Raw genomic sequence first — 19,594 nt, forward strand, 5'->3', positions numbered from 1 at the left:
ATTTTCCTACAAGAAAAAGGACTAGCCAAATATTGGAGATTTATAATTTCCTTTTACAAAAAGGAAAACCCAGTTAAGGTAATTATATTGCCCTTTTCTTTCAAGAGATAGAAAAACCAAATATGGTAAGAAAATTATGGCAAACACCTAACATATATATATATATATATATATATATATATATATATATTATAAAATTTAATATTTAACGGACAAAGTTTGAATGAACCCCTTCTGCTCCTAACTCAGCCGATAGACTCAAGCAAAAAATAAGGATTACAATCAAACCTCTCTATAACAATCTCGATTGTTTTGAATAATTTTGATTGTTATAGAGAAGTGTTGTTATAGAAAACATCTATTATAATATAACATGAAAATTAATTTCGGGAAAAATATGATATTTATAGTAAAATATTATTATATAAGAATATTATGATAGAAAAGTCTGCAAAATAAATGGTAGGGTCTACCATATCGGCAATTTGCATGCAACTAATTAGAAGACAAGCACTTTGGAGTCTTTTGCCGGCCTTTTTCATGATTAAGACGATTTTAGGTGTTAATTGAAGTCATTTAAATTAATCCCCCTTTCCATCGCTAATTGTACTTGCGTCATGACGTCTCGAATAGTTTATTAGCGTCTAATTGCATTTAACCACGTTTAGAGAATGATCCCCTTTTGGGTTTAATTTTTACACTATACAATAAAATTATTTAAAATCATAAGTTTCAAACTTTTTTTTTTAAAATTATATGCTCAATCACACTATGTTGTATAAATCAAAATTGTTTGACCGAACCTAATAGATTTGTCTTAAAGTCTGTATTTGTGTTATGAAAGTCACTAAAACTGCACAAATTTTAAATTTAAACTTAGTTATTAGTACTTGCTATTATAAAATTCGAAACTCATACCATTCAAATTTTGAACGTAAAAAACAAATTAAATAGAAAAGGGGAAACCAATTACCTTGGCTAGAAGGCAGTAAATATTTGGCTTTTTATATAGCTAGCGTTTGGTCATAGATCCCAAATTTATTTTGAAAAATCTGATTTGGGTGAAGTTTGGTTTGAAGATGAAAATGTATTTGGACATACGTTTTCAAAACGTATTTTCCAAACTTTATTTTGGAAAAACATGTATATAATTCCCAAGTTTTGGGATTTTGGCCCAAAATCAGCTCAATAGCTGATTTTGGGATTTGAAATTTGGGATTTGGGATTTAGCCAAAATATGAGCAAAATTTATGGCCAAACATGAGTTTTGAAAATAAATTCCAAATTTATTTTGAGAAAACTCATGGCCAAACGGGGCCATAATATCGTGAATCCAACTTACTCTTGTCTTGTCAAACAATTAAATATTACTATTTTGGTCGGTACCTTATTTTCTCTTTATATTTGCCAACAAAGTAAAGTTTTAGGTAATCAGTAAATTGTAGACTTAGAAGAAACTTCTTAGCTGTAAAAACATATGCATCTAAGAATAAAAAGATATTACTGTCATATATACTTGAGAAAAACTTCTTCGCTGTAAAAACACACACTTGCAAGTAAGAACAAAAAGATATATATATATATATATATATATATATATATATATATATATATATATATATATATATATATATATATATATTTGGTTTTTCATTTAGTGTTTCTATATTCGTACTAGAAATTCAATTAATTCGGATTCGTATTGCGTACTTAGCAAGATATATTTGTGCACAAATTGCACTGAGGATGTAGTACTTCATGACCATGAATTCTACATGCTTTAAGCAATTTAAATCCTTCAGGGATTGTTAAGTCATATAATAGACTTTAGATGCATATCAAGTTTTCATGTCATGCTAGACATATAAGATATCGAAAACTGATTGCACATACCATTGACTTATACTTTCAAGTGTTTGAACTACATGTTCAAAACTACATGGCTTTCATATGAAACCAATTCTATTTGAATTGTTTCTTCAGACTTAAGATCCTCATATATATATTTAGCGCTATCATAGATGTCGCCGACAAACATTTTATATCAGTTTCAATATTTTTTCATAAAGACATAACATAGAGATCTCTTCATTCATATTTTCAGGTACCTGAATCTCTCTTGAGATTTTATGAAGTGTTATGTCATGTGATCTTCTAGATCACTTGCCTCCTTTATTATGATCATTTTGATCATTTGCTCATCGTCTTTATCAAGAAGTTTATTTGAAACCGATTTGTCTATATGATTTAAGCGTACTATAGACTTTGTCCTTCTAGGACTTATTCTAATAGGAGCATTTGCAAAGCAAATGCGTCTGGCATTCTTTGCAATAAATTGCACATGAATTATCCTTTTATGAACTTCAAGTTCATATTATTTTATTCGGGGATCTAGATGTATAAATGATAATTCATTCCATGTAACTTTTTCTCAACTGTTGTATCTTGTCTCCCCCTCATGTTAGAAAAACTAACTTGTTTCCTCAACTTTGAGAACCCATCTTTGTGCGTTATGGTGTTAGTCAAAATATACATCGCACTTCAATAATAATGAGATGGAATTATTTGGTTTCTGACCCTGAAACCACTTGTGAGGGGAGAATGTAATATACTTCCGTATATAACATATATCAAACTGATATAGATAACTTTGTTCTCATAAGCAATAGTTTAGCTATTAAGTGGAGGCACTCAATAAATCATTTTGCTAAACTAACTGTGATGTAAACCAACTTATCAAGAAGAACTATCTTGAATAAAAAATCTGGAAATTATGCTCTATATTAAATTTTTGAGCAAGTTACCTCGCAAACACCAGGTTGCGGGTCAATAATAATTGTACATGTAACCATCTCATAGATGCATCTTATGTGGTATACATGGCAGGTGAATGGGCCCATATTCACCTTTGATATTTCCAGCATTCATGGGATTCAATCCCAATTTTAGTTGGTATATTAATTAATGAGAACAGGCAACATAAGAGAATTCGTAAAGAATTTTCAAGTTCTTTAATATTTACCCATGTGAATTCTCTTTTATTTTCGCACATCATACTTAAATTGATATGGCTAAACCAATTATGCCAACTGAATAAATTATCAATATTGATAAACTTCAGATTTACACCATGACGTGTGCAATTATCAATAAACTTCAAGTTTATTATGATATGGGTTTTTATATTAATAAACTTTTACTTTTTATTGTGGCATTCTTTTGTTTGTGTAGTATAAACTGGAGAATAAAGCGGGGTAGCTTTTCACATGCATATTACGCCGCTACAAGTTGTAGTAATAGAAGATATTAAATCTTTCCTTTATTTATAGTCTCAGTATGACCAACCGTTTTCGCGAATACTTTAGAAACTCAATAAGTTTCTTTGAGACTTACTACAACACAACGTCTTATTGATAATCAATTTTCTCCAAAATAGTATAATTGGCTCTTCTAGAGCTCTCAATTAATTTTGTACTACCACATATTCATCAACATCCATATGGTGTCTCTTTTAAAGAGAAAGTTATACCACTATGGTTATGGTCAAAATTATATGCAAGATCTATTTCTTGCATTACTGTTATTCTTTAATAATCACATTACCAAAATATTTTGGCGTACAATAGGTACGTGACCAATGACCATTCATGCCATAATAATGACATTATTTTCTTGTATCATCTCAAACCTCCTTCTAGAGGTGAGTGTGGTATATACCAATAGCACGCTCATATTCTTCCAAAAATGAATATGTATTCTTAAATCAGATGTTGTCACATTCACATCATGAATTGACCGTAATCATCTATATGTGCTTTATAAAATCTCATGTCAAATCGATGACAAATATTTTCACAAAGTGGGGGGATTATTTTGAGAATCCTTATTATTCTCATTATCACAATGATGACGACTATAATTTCGTCTATTGCCACGTCCATATCCATTGATATATTCATAGTGATAATTTTGTCTTCTTTCAGACTTATCACATACTGCTATCACATTCTCTTAAGGGAATGAGAATGGAGCAAATTCAATGGGACGGGTTTTCACTTTTTGTGCCCGTAATCATACATGAATTTGATCATGGCAAGACAGAGAAGTTTTACCACTTTGGGTGGTTATAATTTCTTTCAAACTCCATTAGAGTTACAATCAAAATTTATTGTCTTTGCTTGTAATTATATAATATCAAGAATTTAAAAGAGAAAAATAAAGTAAAATACTTACCTTAAATCCAGAATTTAATCATGAAGGAAGTTCATGGAATAATTGACAATCATTATGCTCCATCCCAAAACTTCTACTCAATTGGTTAGTGCTGATAACGTGTTATGTAACAATAAAAGAAGAAGAATAGTATTGCAGAGAAAAGTAGGGAGAGATAATTCTTACTGATTTTGGGATGCATTGCAATAGAATAGCACCCTCTATTTATAGGGAAAGAGTGACTTAGCCACCAAGTAATAATCCCTAGAATCTCTCTAAATATAGACATTCACTAAAAATAGAATTCTATTTATAACAACTAATAGTTATGTCTTGAAATCTAAATTACGTGTATAGTCAGACCTTTCTATAACAACATCGCTATAGAATAATCATTGACTATAAAAGCCCGTTTTGTGTGGAACCAATCTTTATGCTATGTTATAATATATGTTCTCTATAACAGCACTTCGTTATAACATCTAAAATAATCCGGAACAAATGAGGCTGTTATAGAAAAGTTTGACTTTATATCATAAGTTATACACGTGAACAAGGACAATGACATATTTTAATAATAATTTACTTTTTCTAATTGATTTCTAGTTGTTTTTTTATACTTGTTATATAGTTGACTCTTACCCAATCTTTTGTTAGTTTCTTTATTTTAGAAAGGTACTCAAAAAAGAATAGTTGGCTCCTATTAGCATACAATTAAATTAAAAATATCTTTTCTCCCCTCAGTCAAAATTTAGACAATCTTTTGTTACTTTATTTTGAAAATGTCAAAAGAAATTAATAAAGTATCACGAGACTTAAATTTGGAAGAGCAAGACATTAGCTGGTACCAAACCTAAACGATAAATGCAAACCAAATACAACTAAAAGGAGCTAGTGTAAATATAGAGAAGCCAACGGCAGATAAAGAAAAATGAAATAAAATTTAAGAGGAAACAGCTGGCTATAGCTATAAAGATAAAAGAAATAGCGTTTAGGTTCAAAGTTGTCCCATGACTTTGGTTTAGTAGTAAGAACGTATCATGATGTGTGCGCTAAACGCAAGATGCACATCATAATTAGTTCGAACTTTGCTACGTACAGAAACCTAATTTTATTATCCATACGAAAAATGGACGAATGAATTTATTATCCATTAAGTTAAGAATTGTATACCACTGAGCGTCGGAGGTTTCTCAAACTGTAGTTTACACGCACGCTTGCAGAATCTTACTTTAATTAAATGAAAAAACAGACTGCAGAGAAATAGTAGATAAGCAAATTATATAATAAATGATAGAAAAAATATTTTGGTCTGCTATGAACAAACGCCCACGACTTTTGACTCGATATCTTCACCAAATTTTGGTCCCCCACCCCCACCCAACCACTCCATACTTTCTTTTTTTTTATTTTTCTTCAAAAAATATGTAAGTAAGTCAACTCACACATATGCGGATTTAGAATTTGAAGTCGGCGTTTATACATATATGAACACATACGAATGATGCAAGAAAATTTCTATTTTAATTGTTGATTCGGATCCGAAAGTAATATACGCCTTAGTCATCAGTTTGATTCGTCTGGATCTTAATTTTGATCATTTTTATTGATTTTAACGATTAAATCTCTTTATGAATGAAAAATTAATACTTTGAATAAGGAGCAACCACTAACATTAAGGCAAAAGGGGAACCCGCTAGTGGCGAAAATAAATTCGTCGGAAAGTTACACTGTGTAAAAAAAATAAATTTTTTTTTTTTGTTATTTGTGAGCTATTAAATCCCCTTGACATAAATAAAAATCAAATATAGTGGTAAAGAGGGTTAAAAATTGCTTTAGGTCATAGGTTCATATTTTCAAACTATGACATCTTAAATATTATTTTGAATTCCCTTATATAAATCCCCCCATGTTGATGTGACACGTCACCACATCCAATTCAGGAGTGAAATCAAGGCATTTTACAAGTTTTGCGCGTTGAAAATAAAATCTAACTCTAACTTACTAATAGTAGTAACTTACATTATTTTCTAAGTTACTAATTTAGGCTTTTATCACTTTTAACCCGCGCCAAAAATTATTTACATTCGGTAGTTGAAAACATATATAAAATTTATATAATTTTTGTATATAACATACAGAATATATATATATACAAAAAATATATATTTTTTCTGCTATTATTTTGAGAGCGACCATACAGTATTATTTTTCCATTAATTAATTAATTAGTTAATTTACTAGTCAATTGTAAGTGGTTATTTAAATAACCAGAGTATAACATATTTCAGTCAATGCAAAAAAATTAATCACTTTCAAAATATTTAATCTATTATTTTGGTTATTTTATTAATCTGTTGGGATAATAAAATCATTTGATATGGTGTATAAGATAATGGGAAAATTGAGGCTTTTTATGTGCTTTATATGCTGAATTCAAACTAAAACTTTCTGAGCTTCAAAATATTCAAAATCGACGGCAATTTTTGTTGTTACATTGTGCTGTTCCCCATTTGCTCCACTGAGTTAATCCCCAGGCACTTTTTCCCCAATTTCAATAGTATATTTTCCCTTTATTGGGACAATCCCTGTGCACTACTTTCTGATATGTAAATTTTATTTAAAATTTCTATGAGAATATAATATAGTGGATTCTTTGGCTTATTATTAGTCTATGGGACCAGTTTCACTAGACCTTGGCAGTTGCTATCCATTTTAGACTTGAAAACAGCGACATTCTCCCTTTTTTTTTATTATTATTATTATTTTTTTTTTAATAAGTATTATTACTTTTAGCCCGCGCCAGAAACTATTTACATTTGATAGCCAAAAGTGTATAAAATTTGTATAACTTTTGTATATAACATACAGAATGTATATATGCAAAAAATATACAAATTTTATGTATTTTTTCGGCTATTACTTTTACGATGGCTGTATGTCATTTTTCCTTTTTTTTTTTTTTATAACCATAGTGTCCTGATCAACTTGGTTATACCTCGATTAATTTGCACGGTACCTGTCATTAAGGTTTGGACATATGAGAAAAAATTACCTAATGTTTTTGCCTTCATCATAATTTGAACCTGAGTCCTCATGGTTCTCAACCAACTTCATTGACTACTAAACTACACTCTTTAGTGCATTCACTTATAATTTTCTTTGCTAGAAAAATAGTGACTTTCTCTTATATTTTTATTTTCCCCATTTCACTTGCAACAGTAAAAATGAAAATTATCAATTAGTGCATAATTAGAAAACAATGTAGAAGCTCAATTTTACAGCTAGTTAGAAGGTTAAAATAGCATGGGCTAGCCAGTTTTCGGACTAGTCATTCAAAATAGCCAGCATTTGCAAAGTCATTGCAAAATAGCCACTATTTTGCTGCAACACGGAAAGTTCCAACATAATATACTAGAGATCGGTACACCTGTGTATGAACTTCTAACATATTATGCTGGAACTCCAACACGCGAAAAGTTCCAGTATAATATACTGGAGTTATACTAGAACTCAAGTATATTATACTGGAATTTCAGTATATTATACTGGAGTATTTTTCTGGATTTTGAACAGTATTTTTGTTCAGTATTTTTACATAAAAAGTGGCTAAATTTTAATTACTTTCGAAATTGTGGCTATTTTTGAATGACCACCTGTAAATCTGGTTATTTTTGAATTTCTCCCAGTTAAAAAAGTGTGGTAAAATGGTGACATATGAAGCAAATAAATTAATTTTTTGACTTTTATAGGTGGGAAATAGAATTTGGTGACGATTTCTTGAACATTTTTTTTAATTGCATAAAGAGACAAGGAACAGCCGGACCGGGAAAGGTGGACAATGAGAGTTGAAGCGACACCTATTTGTATAACAAACTCCCGCCACAACACTAGTGTATGTGTAAGGACTTAATAAAATCACTTATTAATGGATCACGAATTAGTCCATTAGTAAAATAGGTACTTGTACTTATTTTTGGTGCCAAAGAAATAGGGAAAATACCAGCTATATCTATTTATAAGTAGCTTATTACAAAAATTGATTAATTCATAAAATATTACTAATATTAGCCAATTAGCTATTTGTAGCAAAAAATATCAAATTTTTGCTTTCTTTTGAGTGGGTGTTATTAGAATAGATTGGGTACATTTTAAGGTGCTTGAATCTCAATTTTGGGGTGATTTGATGACGTTTTGAGATAGTTTGAATTGAAAATTCGAAGTAGAAGATGAACATGAAAAAAATGATAGGTATATCACACTGTGTATCACATATGTATCAAATGTGTATTACATGTATATCCATGTATGCCTGAATGTGAGATACATGCATGATATAGGTGTCGCAGAAAATTTTTTTGAACTCGACTTTAACGACGAATTTTGATATCAATCAGTCCAAATCACCTCAAATTTTCCTTAAATTTAGTATATTGATTCGTCTAAATGTTTTCAATGAATCTCAACCATACCCATTGAAAAAAGTCCCTTTTTGCTTAGATTTTTGGAATCTTATATATATTTTATCACTTTATTTGCTACCTCATCCGTGAAATTTCCTTTTCGTCTTGCATCAAATGTTGCTAATCACGCTTGAAAATACAAGATCCGTGTATGATTCTTGGAGAGAAACCTTATTTCTTTGGATTTTTAATTTTTATATGTGCTTGACTAATTTTGGTAAGTCTATAATTAATTGCTAGAGGTCGGTAAGTTGAGAATTTTCTTTTTAAACATTTCTGTAAGATTCCCAAAGAAATATTATACTACTTAATATGAATTAGCACAAATTTGGGTGCTTATATGAGCACTTATAGTTATATTAATATTACATGATGTAATACGTCTACCTGAGACGAAGAAAGAACTGCAAAATGTTAATACTAGTAATTAAGGGTAAATTTTAAAAATAGCCAGATTTACAACTGGTCGTTCAAAAATAGCCCAATTTCAAAAGTAATCGAAATTTAGCCACTTTTTATATAAAGATAAATCTGAGCGAAAACACTGTTCAAAACCCGAAAAATACTCCAGTATATTATGCTGGAGTTCCAGCATAAGTATACTTGAACTCCAGCATATTATACTGGAGTTCCAGAATAAGTATGCTGGAACTCCAGCATAATATGATGGAGTTCAAGCATAAGTACACTAGAACTCCAGCATAATATACTGGAGTTCCAGCAAGTATATTGGTCAAATATAATATACTGGAGTTTGGAGCACCGGTGCTCCAGTCTCCAGTATATTATACTGGAGCCAGCAAAGTATACCGGTCCAGCATAATATGCTGAAGTTCATACACAAGTGCACCGAACTCCAATATATTATGCTGGACCGGTCTCTATTGCAGCAAAATAGTGGCTATTTTTCATTGACTTGGTAAACGCCGGCTATTTTTGATTGACCAGTCCGAAAACAGGCTATACCGTAAAATTTAGCATCCGGCACCCATGCTTTGCCAGTTGGTTTACTACTTAAAACATAGAAACACTTTGAGTCGAGGATCTATCGGTAACAGCCTCTCTATCTCTATAAGGCAGGGGTACAATCTGCGTACACACTACTTTCCCCGGACCCCATATATAAAAATACTATGAATTTGTTATTGTTGTTTTGTATCATTGACATAAGAACTTGAAAGAAAATCCCCAGGCATTTTTTTCACTATTTCAATAGTATATTTTCCCTTTATTGGGATAATCCCTGTGCACTACTTTCTGATATCTGAATTTTATTTAAATTTTTATGAGAATATAATATAGTGGATTCTTTGGCTTATTATTAGTCTATCTATAGGACCAGTTTCACTAGACCTTGGAAGTTGCTATCCATTTTAGACTTGAAAATAGTGATATTCTACTTTGTTTTTTTCGATAGTGTCCTGACCAGCTTGATTATACCTCGATTAATTTGCACGGTACCTGCCTTTAAGGTTTAAACAGATGAGAAAAAATTATTTAATGTTTTTGCTTCCGTCGAGATCCAAGGTTGAGACCTCATAGTTCTCAACCTGCTTCATTGACGACTAAGCCACACTCGTGAGTGCATCCTCTTATTATTTTCTTTGGTAAGAAAAAAAAAGACTTTTAAACTTGTGGTGTAAAATGAGGCACATATATTTTGTGAGATTATAAATTAGCATATAAAAGTAAATTATTTTCAAATATGAAAAAGGGTTATTCTTTTTAAAAAAGAAATAAGTTCACATACAGAGGGAGAGTAACATTTTTGTCTCCGCAAGATCGAACGGGCCGTCGCATGGTTCTCAACCTAACTTCATTGACTACTAAGCCATACCCTTTAAGTGACTTTCTCAACAAAGGGTCATGGTTCTCTTATAATTTTCTTTGCTGGGAAAATAGTGACTCTCTTATATTTTTATTTTCCGCATCATAATTGCAACAGTAAAAATGAGAATTATCAATTAGTGCATAATCAGAAAACAATATAGAAGCTCAATTTTACAGCAAGTGAAAAAGTACGGAAAAATGGTGACATATGAAGCAAATAAATTAATTTTTTGACTTCAATTGGTGGGAATTTGAATTAGGTGACGATTTTTTGAACATTTTTTAAATTGCATAAGGAGATAAGGAACGGCGGACCGCGGAAGGTGGACAATGAGAGTTGAATCGACACCTATGGCCAGACGGGGGAAGGTGGACAATGAGAGTTGAACCGACACCTATTGTATAAAAAAACTCCCGGCACAACACTAGTGTATGTGTAAGGACTTAATAAAATCACTTATTAATGGATCAAGAATTAGTCCATTAGTTAATAGGTACTTACATTTATTTTTGGTGCCAAATAAATATTGTATTATTTAATATATGAATTAGCACAAATTTGGGTGCTTAAATATTACATGATGTAATACTAGGTTGGTTTGCCAAGTTGGTTTACTACTTAAACTTTATAATGCACATAGAAACACTTCACTTTGAGCCGAGGGTCTATCGAAAACCACCTCTCTATCTCTATAAGATAGGGATAAGATCTGCATACACACTACCCTCCCGGCCCCCTATGGGAATAAACTGGATTTGTTGTTGTTTTGTATCATTGACATAAGAACTTGAAAGATAAGTGCACATTAGCAATTGAAGAAAGTAAACTGGAAGTTGTAATGATTCAGATTAGTCATTTAGTATATCCTCAACAGAGCTATAGTTTGTAAAATTCTTATACACTGGCCTCATTGGTAGAAAGGAAAATCCCATTTTCAGGACCAACAACTCCAGCAACATCATCTATGTCAAAGATAAAGTTCTTTCTTTTCTGTTTTCTCACCTATCAGTTTATTTTGTGCTATCACAGTGAACAATCACCGCCAATTTTTGCCGGTTGGACTATGTTTTCTTAGGAGAAACTGATTAAAACACCTTGGCTCTCAAGGCTAGAGTGTAAACAACACGATGTTGAGAGATTGTTGTGGGGATTTCGTGGTTTTGAATCCTCACAATATGGTGCACCGGTTCAGGCCAACAGATGTGAAAAGCTTTCTCAACTGGGACAAAATACCTGAGCGAGGTGGAGGCGCTGTTGTCTGATGAGTTCTCTCTTCATGGCCGTCTAAATTGTCAAGATCGTCTTTCTCAAGATTTTCACCTATAGCATCATCCCCTCCGTCATTAGTCCCGACTTCTGCAATCTCACCAGGTCTTTTGTCAAACAGCCCCTTAAATTGCTTACGAACCCTCCTCTCGACTTCCTGCTTGTCCAAATGATTGGGAATTATAGTCAAAAAACTTAAAATGGATAAAAGGTTTATGCACAGTAGAACTACTAACCTGTTCCTCCTTTTTCAGTTTCAAAAGTGCTGCCTTAGTACTCGCCTTGGATGACTTGTCGATGCTCATCATCTACAAGCATTGCACGTGTAACTTAGAATGTCTCAGCATCCAATTAAGCATAATATTTAACTCAAGCCAGGAGTGCTTAACTACTCTAAATGTGGCACTGAACCCCTTTTGTCTTTGATCTATTCAGCATCTAAACTTCGAAAAATGACCTCATTAAAAGTTCTTACAATAACATTCAAAAGTGAGACACATCATTCGGTATTTGCTAGTCATTTCGGCCGACCTTGATGACAAAGACTAAATGGATGATGTTCATGTTACTCGGTATTTGTTAGTCATTGCACCCAACATTGATGATAGAGACTTGAGGGGAGTGACGTTCCGTGTTACTTATTCCAAAACCTCCGAAAAGACTTCTGAAATCTGTATTTTAAGACTATCTAATTAACACTCTTGTCATTGTTTACGGCATTTCTCACAAATGACTGTGGAAGCCTGGACGGACCTAGACCATCTGAAGTTTAGGAACTATAATTTTCTGTTCGTAAAATTCCAAATGCCCCAGTACCTTTTGCCTAATAGCCTAAATACAAGAAGAAGAAACTACCTTATTAAAATCAGCTCTTGCTTCTTCGAAATCTCCAGAAGCCATGTAGGCCATTCCACGTCGATAGAGAGCTTTCACGTGAACAGGATTTGCATCTAACACCTACACAATACCATCAGAAACAAGTCTAGCTAGATTCGAAAAGAGAGGCCTGCATATATGCCAGATAGCACAAAGTTCGAGGGTCACCTTATTGCACGCCTCAATTGACTTCTTATACTCTCCCAGTTTCAGAAAGCAGGCAGCAACATTAAGATGCAACAAATTCTTTGTACATTCACAAGGGAAAAATTGACAGAAAGGAAATAATCAATCGTTTTGATTGTAATGAAAGCAAAATTTTCCTCTTTTTTCAAAAAACTAATAATAATACAGTCAAGCCTCTCTATAACAGCATCGTTTGTTCCGATATTTTTTGGCTACTATAAGGACATATATTGTAACATAATATAAACATCAATTCCAAGAAATACTTGGCTGCTGTTATAGAGAAGTCTGACTGTAAAATCCTTTTTTCGATAAGTTAAAATAATAATAATATAATCTGTTCTGCGAACAAAATTACCCTAGTGTTCGAAAATTCCTTTCCCTCCTCGTCATCTTGAGGATGAACATGATTAAACTCGCGAAGCACCTGTAAGAAAAATTCAAGTTCAAAATTCATCCCTTAAGTTTAGAATTCCTCATCGATCCAAATAGAAATGCCGCATAAAATGGAGTATCTAACTTTATAGGACCCTTGTTTCTCATAAATGTGAAGTAATTTGAGGAATCAATAGCTAGCAACGTCTTTAATTTCAGATAGATATTTATAAGAAGGCAAATTCCAAGGTTCTTGATTGCTTTGAAATATAGATCAAAACGCAATGGAATGGAGGAGGAATCAATCAGCAGTCTAAAACAGGCCATCCTTAAGTAACAAAACTCTGGCGATTATAATTAATAAAAAACAAATAACTTAAAAACTTATTTAGTAGCAACAAACAGTTCATTAGAGATCTTTTGCTTGCCCAAGGTATATGTAGTAAATTAGATCACGATTCTAACAGTACAAAAAACCAACATTAAGTCACATTATTAAGCCCTCCTAGAAATGACAATAGAATGTAATAGAGCTCCAATTTCAACTAGTAAAAAAGAACAATCAATATGAACACTGATCCCAACTGAAGTTAATCCGGAAGTTGTAGGGAAAAACACCAAAAGGGAAGAAAGAAAGGAAAAAGAACAAGAAAAAAGAAGAGAGCACTTGCCTTCTCATACTTTGCTTTCGCTAGTTCAAATTTCTCTTCCTTGAAAAGCCTGTTACCCTGAAAAGGAACATGTCGCAGCAAATGACTTCCCTTAGAATGGCATACCAGCGCTGTATTAGCCAACTTATATCCAGGTATGACAGACTAAACTGGGAACTAGACTACGGCGTTTCCAACTACAAAAGCAAACTTTCTTAAAGGATCAAATATATCCAGATTACAGATTAACAGTTGAGGCCCTAAACCTAGTCCAACCATCCAGATTAATATTAGGACAAAGCACCCGTTTATTAAACGGATGCATATACCAACCATATTCCAAGCTATAGACATGTATCTACCGTGGAAACTCAATAATCATTTTAAAAGCAGCAGAATATCTGTATTAATCAAAGTTTCTTGATACATACCGTGCCTTTGATCTTCTCTACATCTTCCATAATTTCTCTGAAACTGAAACCAGTCCAGTCCTGCAATTTGGCACGGAGAGCACAAGCATTCAGTCCTATGAATCAGCAGTGCATGCAGATTCTTTCCCTTCTCTCACCCTATCATATTACTATCTTTTACATCGCCATTATTGATAATTTTACCTTCGCTGTGTTAAAGTCAAGAAGCTCAATTTCCCACTGCACGCAAGCACCTTCAGGAACATTAGCTGGCCTGAGCACATGAAAAATGAATTATAAAATGCTACGATTAGTGGGGAGTTCTCATCAGAAAAGACGTGTTCGTGATGATCAGATTTCAAATCGAGAGCACCAAGAAAAGGCAAAAGTACAAGCCCAAGTTTTCTACCTCCTAACCTTTCAAATTTGTCATAAGCATAATCAGGTGGGCATGTTACGAGAGCTATCTCTCCAGGCAACATCAAACGAACACACATTTCAAACCCTTGAGGTACCTAGATGTTGAAAATAAAGAACTTAGTCATACACACTGAAAGAATTAAAATCAAAAGAATGTTTAACTCCTACATACAGTATCCTTGTAAGCAAGCTATACTGACAATGGTGGAATAAAAAGACAAAAAAAAAAAAAAAGGAATAGATCATGTTATGAGGTCAAATGACTTACAAGCCCTTCTCCAGAGCTGAACTCCAAAGGCTGACCATTGTTGTCAAATCTTGTATCATAGAATACCGTCTTTTCTTCATTAAGAAGCAATCCTTTGTAGTGTACACGCAGTAGACTGTCTTGCAGAGGGCAATCCATAGGAAATTCACCTAATCATTTCATAGAAGTGAGAAAGCTTTTTTCAGTTAATATTAACCTTATTGTAGATAATCAACAGGTGTACATGGCATTGAAATCAAAAGAACATGTAACACCTCCATCAAATAGGAACATCTTAAATACAAGGGTGAAGAAAGCACCAAACTGCCGATTCCATACAGAAACCAAGCAAAACAATTATCATTTCTTACCATGACTGCAGTTAATAACCTTAACAATGTCTCATTTAAGAAACAACCTTGGTGCCTAAATAAGATCGTTGAAACCTAGATTAGTCATAGCCCTTTTGTCCGTCAGTAAGAGTGGGCCACTACTTAAGGAGTCATAGGATAGATTAGCGGCCATCAGACACTAGTAGACAAGTTATAATGAGTGTCATGCAATATAATCTGAAAAAAGATGGACCAAAAAGAGTGGGAAAACTGCTGCTGGGTTTTGTAATTTAGCATCCAAGTGTTTGCACCTCACTGGACATCCTCCTCCTAATCTTTGTAAGCTAAGTATAATTCAAGTTTTTGAACGAACGAATGCAGAAAGTGAGAATGACCCTTACACTATCCACACAACTGGGGGTGGGTTCTTAATACATACTTGTTGTCTAAGAGATTTGAAAAATATGAGGTTATGTCAGATTCAATTGTATTTACCCCAAAGGGAACAAATAAGCAAATCACGTAAGCAAAATAAATGAGCTATAGCTCAAAATAGTCAATCATAAATACTGCAGTTTAATAGTTGAGAAAGATAACCAAGAATTTATGAAAATGAAGTTAATTTAGGGAAGTAAATACCGTGTGAAACAAGGGAATAAGATGAATCACCATATGGACAACAAATAGAGTAGAATGTAGGACCCAGATAAGCTGTTTAAATCTGATATAAATAGTATTAAAAACCAAAAAAAGAATAATACAATTGTCCTTATGCCATTCAGATATATTAGACAGTACTTGACAGATCATAGTGATGAGGTGTGTAAAAGAGGTAACAATACACGAGCTCAAAGTTGTGCGTGGAACTTAAGTCTCAAAAGTACCTCTTCCATCACGAATTCGGCGTTTTATGAGGCGTCCATCTCCGAGCACATCTCGCACCTGCGTCACTAATACCCGCATTTAGATTTTCAAAGCAAAAAAGCAGTAAAAGATAAATCGAGCAGACTTCTTCCTTGCCCATAAAATGTAAATCGCATTGAAGTTAAAAGTCTGCACCACTTTTCCAAATCAATAAGCAAATGCATAAAACACAATCAACCAAACAAATCATGCCTCAATCCCAATCAGTTCGACTCAGCCATACAAATCTCATATATTCATTCTCGCTTTATTCAGACCTGTTTCGTTCAAACACTAAGTAATTTGTTTCTTACAGCAATTAGGAGTTCATTAATACTATATGTTCCCTAGATCACTCGCTTATCCTTAGACAAATTCCAACTAGAATGAAAAAGACGCCTGATTAACGCCAGATCTAATGTAAGTGTAATAATAACAACTAAGTCTTAATTCCAACTAGTTGACATCACATATATGGATCCTTTGCTTCCATTGTATTTTTTCTCTGGTTAACTTTACCCCCAAGAGGCCCAAAAATCTGAAACAAATATGAGAAACCAAATTTACACTAATTTGTGCTCCATGGAACCTACACACCACACCAGTGCTTTGAAGAAACAAGTTCCTTTCTTTGGCCTCAAGCATATTAGTCAACATTGGAGACACATAGACGTTTATGTTTACACTTGTGGTTATCCTTGCACACATCCTTATGAAAGTGGAATTCAAGCATGAGATTATAAAATAATAGTAAAGTGGTTACAATTATAATGAAATACTTCGTACCAATAGAGAGATTATATCAAGCACAAGACAAAAGATCATGATTACATTCAGAGGAATACACCAAATTATAGTGGTAAGGCTGAACAAACACCAAATTGAAAGATTGAACTCATTAAACATGTAACTGCGAGTTACTAAGTGAAATGGGAATATCATTGAAGACCTATGTTACACTGACTTGAGTATTGGTATGTATCACAGTATCAGGCTATAGGTTACAGGTGTGTATACAACACCTACACGTTCAAATATTAGGAAGTCTTAGTGTAGCTTTAAGGATCTGTCAAGTACCCATACCCATGTGATAATCTGCTCAAAACGGGTAGGTATTTCATTTATAATATAGTGAATGAAAGTTGAAGATGAAGAACACAAAAAATATAGATAAAAGAATATGTTGTGCGATAGAAAGAAGCACCTTTGGAATAATCAAGATATACAGCGTCTACCTGAACAAAATGGACAAGTTCAACCTCGAAATGGACTTCGTCAACACCTTCTACCACAGGCATTAGAGGTGATTCTGTATAATATTGACTTTTAACGTAAATCACTGCTTTCTCTCCACGTGACATGGTCCCCGTTCCCAGTTCGAGACCTTTGGGTACCTAAAGTTGGTGAAAATAGAACCCAAGATTAGATAATAGATAGTTAGATACACATTTGCGGTCAATATAAAAGGAGAATTCAAACCCTGGACAGCAAGATTAAGGAGTTTGGCATCTGAACTCACTTTAAAATGAAACTACTATACTAGTATTAGATAGTAGCTTTTTCATTAAATAGGGGAAAAAGTGAATAGACAAGGGATAATCTAGTGTACTAAATACTGGAGCAAGAATCAGCGATCAAGAAGGTATAGCAAAAGTTCACAAGGTATTAGCGAACCTCAGATTTACCAAATGTGAAGAAATATGGTTCATCCTGGGTCCGCGGTAGAATCACTTTCCCATCCCCCGACTTTGCGGAAATCCTAGAATAAATAATAATTCAGATTATACACATATGAGTGACATTTAAGGACAACTCAGATATTCACAACTATCAGTGCAACATCCTTAGGAATTAGCTGCCTCAGGAGAAATAAGGGTTTCTACCAAGCTTTTACTTCGTAAGGTTCACGAGGTGTTTCCCAGCTTTGTCCTTCTTCTATAACCTGTTTAGTAATGGAAAGAAACAGTTAGAAACAATCATTTTACTTATTCCATCTAATACACTTAAGTTCAATATGCTATTACACTGATAACCAGCTTCGAATAAAAACACCAGATTGTGACGGAGACTCAGACAAACACACATACGCACACTTGCACATATTTTACCCATGCGTTCAAATAGGTTGATGTAGTGCAGGGTGGATAAAGTAAAAATATTCTTAATACCTTCTTTAGGACTCCAAGATCAGCAGTTATCACCTGAAAATTTAAAAAAACAACTGTTTGAGATACATCTTACCATCAATGAAACCACCAAAATTTCTTAAAAAGAGGATTAAAAAGGTAAGAATTCAAAGGTCCGCGAGAAAAGTTTTCGACAACTTTGGGAAATCTGGTACTGATCTGAAAAGGAAAGAAAATAACAACAAATGCATATATAAGAAACAAGATAAAAGGAAAGAACCCAAAATGATAGGAACTTCCTTCAGTTGGTAGCTGGCAGTTTTTTCTATGCTCCTTCAACCCTAGTCATTCTCCAAATTGAAAAAATATCAACAAATCTAAATAGTCAGCTATAGGTGTCCAAGCAGTCCATGCTTTGTATGTAAAGTGTACAACCCTAGTATTCATATTTTTTTAATGCCTCCGCCTTCTCTTCGTTCCTACATGTTTCTAATAAAAATAGGACAACCATCGTTGAGATACTTGAAGATATAGAATAGAAAACTAAGGGGCAAAATAGATGATATCAAGAGTTGCCATAGTCGGGAATAAACAGCAGTGCGTACAGCTCCAATAAGGCTATGAAGGCACCAACTCATATGAGCAATTACAAAGAGTAAAAGGGACTAGAGGGAACAGATTGGCCTTTCATTGTCATTAACATTATATAGGATTTACGAACATTCTTGCCTTGACTTTGGAGAATTCAATCAGCTCAATCTCAAAATGAAGCTCAGAATCCTTAGGAAAGTTATTTGGAACTGCAACTGGACAATCCTCCTCTCCATAGTGCATTTCAGGTTTCATTTTGAACTGAGATAACACGAGCCACAGTTAAAGTGAGCTAGGAATATGATTATTCATATCATCCATGCAAAGGTGTAAGAACAAAGGGAAAATGACTTCACAAGCTCATATTAAGGGGCATATATAAAGCAGGTTGAGTTGGCAACTACATTTAACTTATCTGAATGATCGGAGATTATTTTATCAACTTTATCTCCTTTAACGGTATCCAAAATATTACTTGAATAAAAAAAATGTATGCAAAATATTGGAGATGTATCATATTCTGAAGAGGTTATTAAACAAGTAAATTTAACCACTGCTATAGTGCTGTCAACAGAAAATTAAGGTTTGACTGATTCACTACATCTTGTTTGAGGAGATTAATTTACCATTGAAGTGTTTTGCACTTATACTTCTGTCCGGGTAGTATCACTAAATATTGGTTCTGTTTTTTTTTTTTTTTTTTTAG

The 19,594-nt window shown here is 33.2% G+C and overlaps 1 protein-coding gene across 2 annotated transcripts in view; it reads right to left on the reverse strand.

The window, feature by feature from the left end:
• Positions 1 to 11,318: 11,318 nt before the first annotated feature.
• LOC109242033 (peptidyl-prolyl cis-trans isomerase PASTICCINO1) overlaps positions 11,319 to 19,594 on the reverse strand; it is a 12,001-nt gene continuing 3,725 nt past the window's right edge. For both annotated transcript variants that reach the window (XM_019408856.1, XM_019408857.1), the window contains exons 7-22: positions 19,027 to 19,149; positions 18,340 to 18,372; positions 18,055 to 18,113; positions 17,846 to 17,930; positions 17,407 to 17,565; positions 16,153 to 16,210; positions 14,958 to 15,106; positions 14,687 to 14,784; positions 14,474 to 14,543; positions 14,291 to 14,350; positions 13,881 to 13,937; positions 13,193 to 13,261; positions 12,817 to 12,894; positions 12,628 to 12,729; positions 12,009 to 12,080; positions 11,319 to 11,929 (exon numbers count right to left, since the gene is read on the reverse strand). In XM_019408856.1, the coding sequence (XP_019264401.1) occupies positions 11,675 to 11,929; positions 12,009 to 12,080; positions 12,628 to 12,729; positions 12,817 to 12,894; positions 13,193 to 13,261; positions 13,881 to 13,937; positions 14,291 to 14,350; positions 14,474 to 14,543; positions 14,687 to 14,784; positions 14,958 to 15,106; positions 16,153 to 16,210; positions 17,407 to 17,565; positions 17,846 to 17,930; positions 18,055 to 18,113; positions 18,340 to 18,372; positions 19,027 to 19,149 (1,527 nt within the window). In that variant the 3' untranslated portion in view covers positions 11,319 to 11,674. The remainder of the gene's footprint in view (positions 11,930 to 12,008; positions 12,081 to 12,627; positions 12,730 to 12,816; positions 12,895 to 13,192; positions 13,262 to 13,880; positions 13,938 to 14,290; positions 14,351 to 14,473; positions 14,544 to 14,686; positions 14,785 to 14,957; positions 15,107 to 16,152; positions 16,211 to 17,406; positions 17,566 to 17,845; positions 17,931 to 18,054; positions 18,114 to 18,339; positions 18,373 to 19,026; positions 19,150 to 19,594) is intronic.

This window comes from Nicotiana attenuata, unplaced genomic scaffold (assembly GCF_001879085.1).
Source record: "Nicotiana attenuata strain UT unplaced genomic scaffold, NIATTr2, whole genome shotgun sequence".
In the NCBI taxonomy this organism is placed as follows: Eukaryota; Viridiplantae; Streptophyta; class Magnoliopsida; order Solanales; family Solanaceae; genus Nicotiana; species Nicotiana attenuata.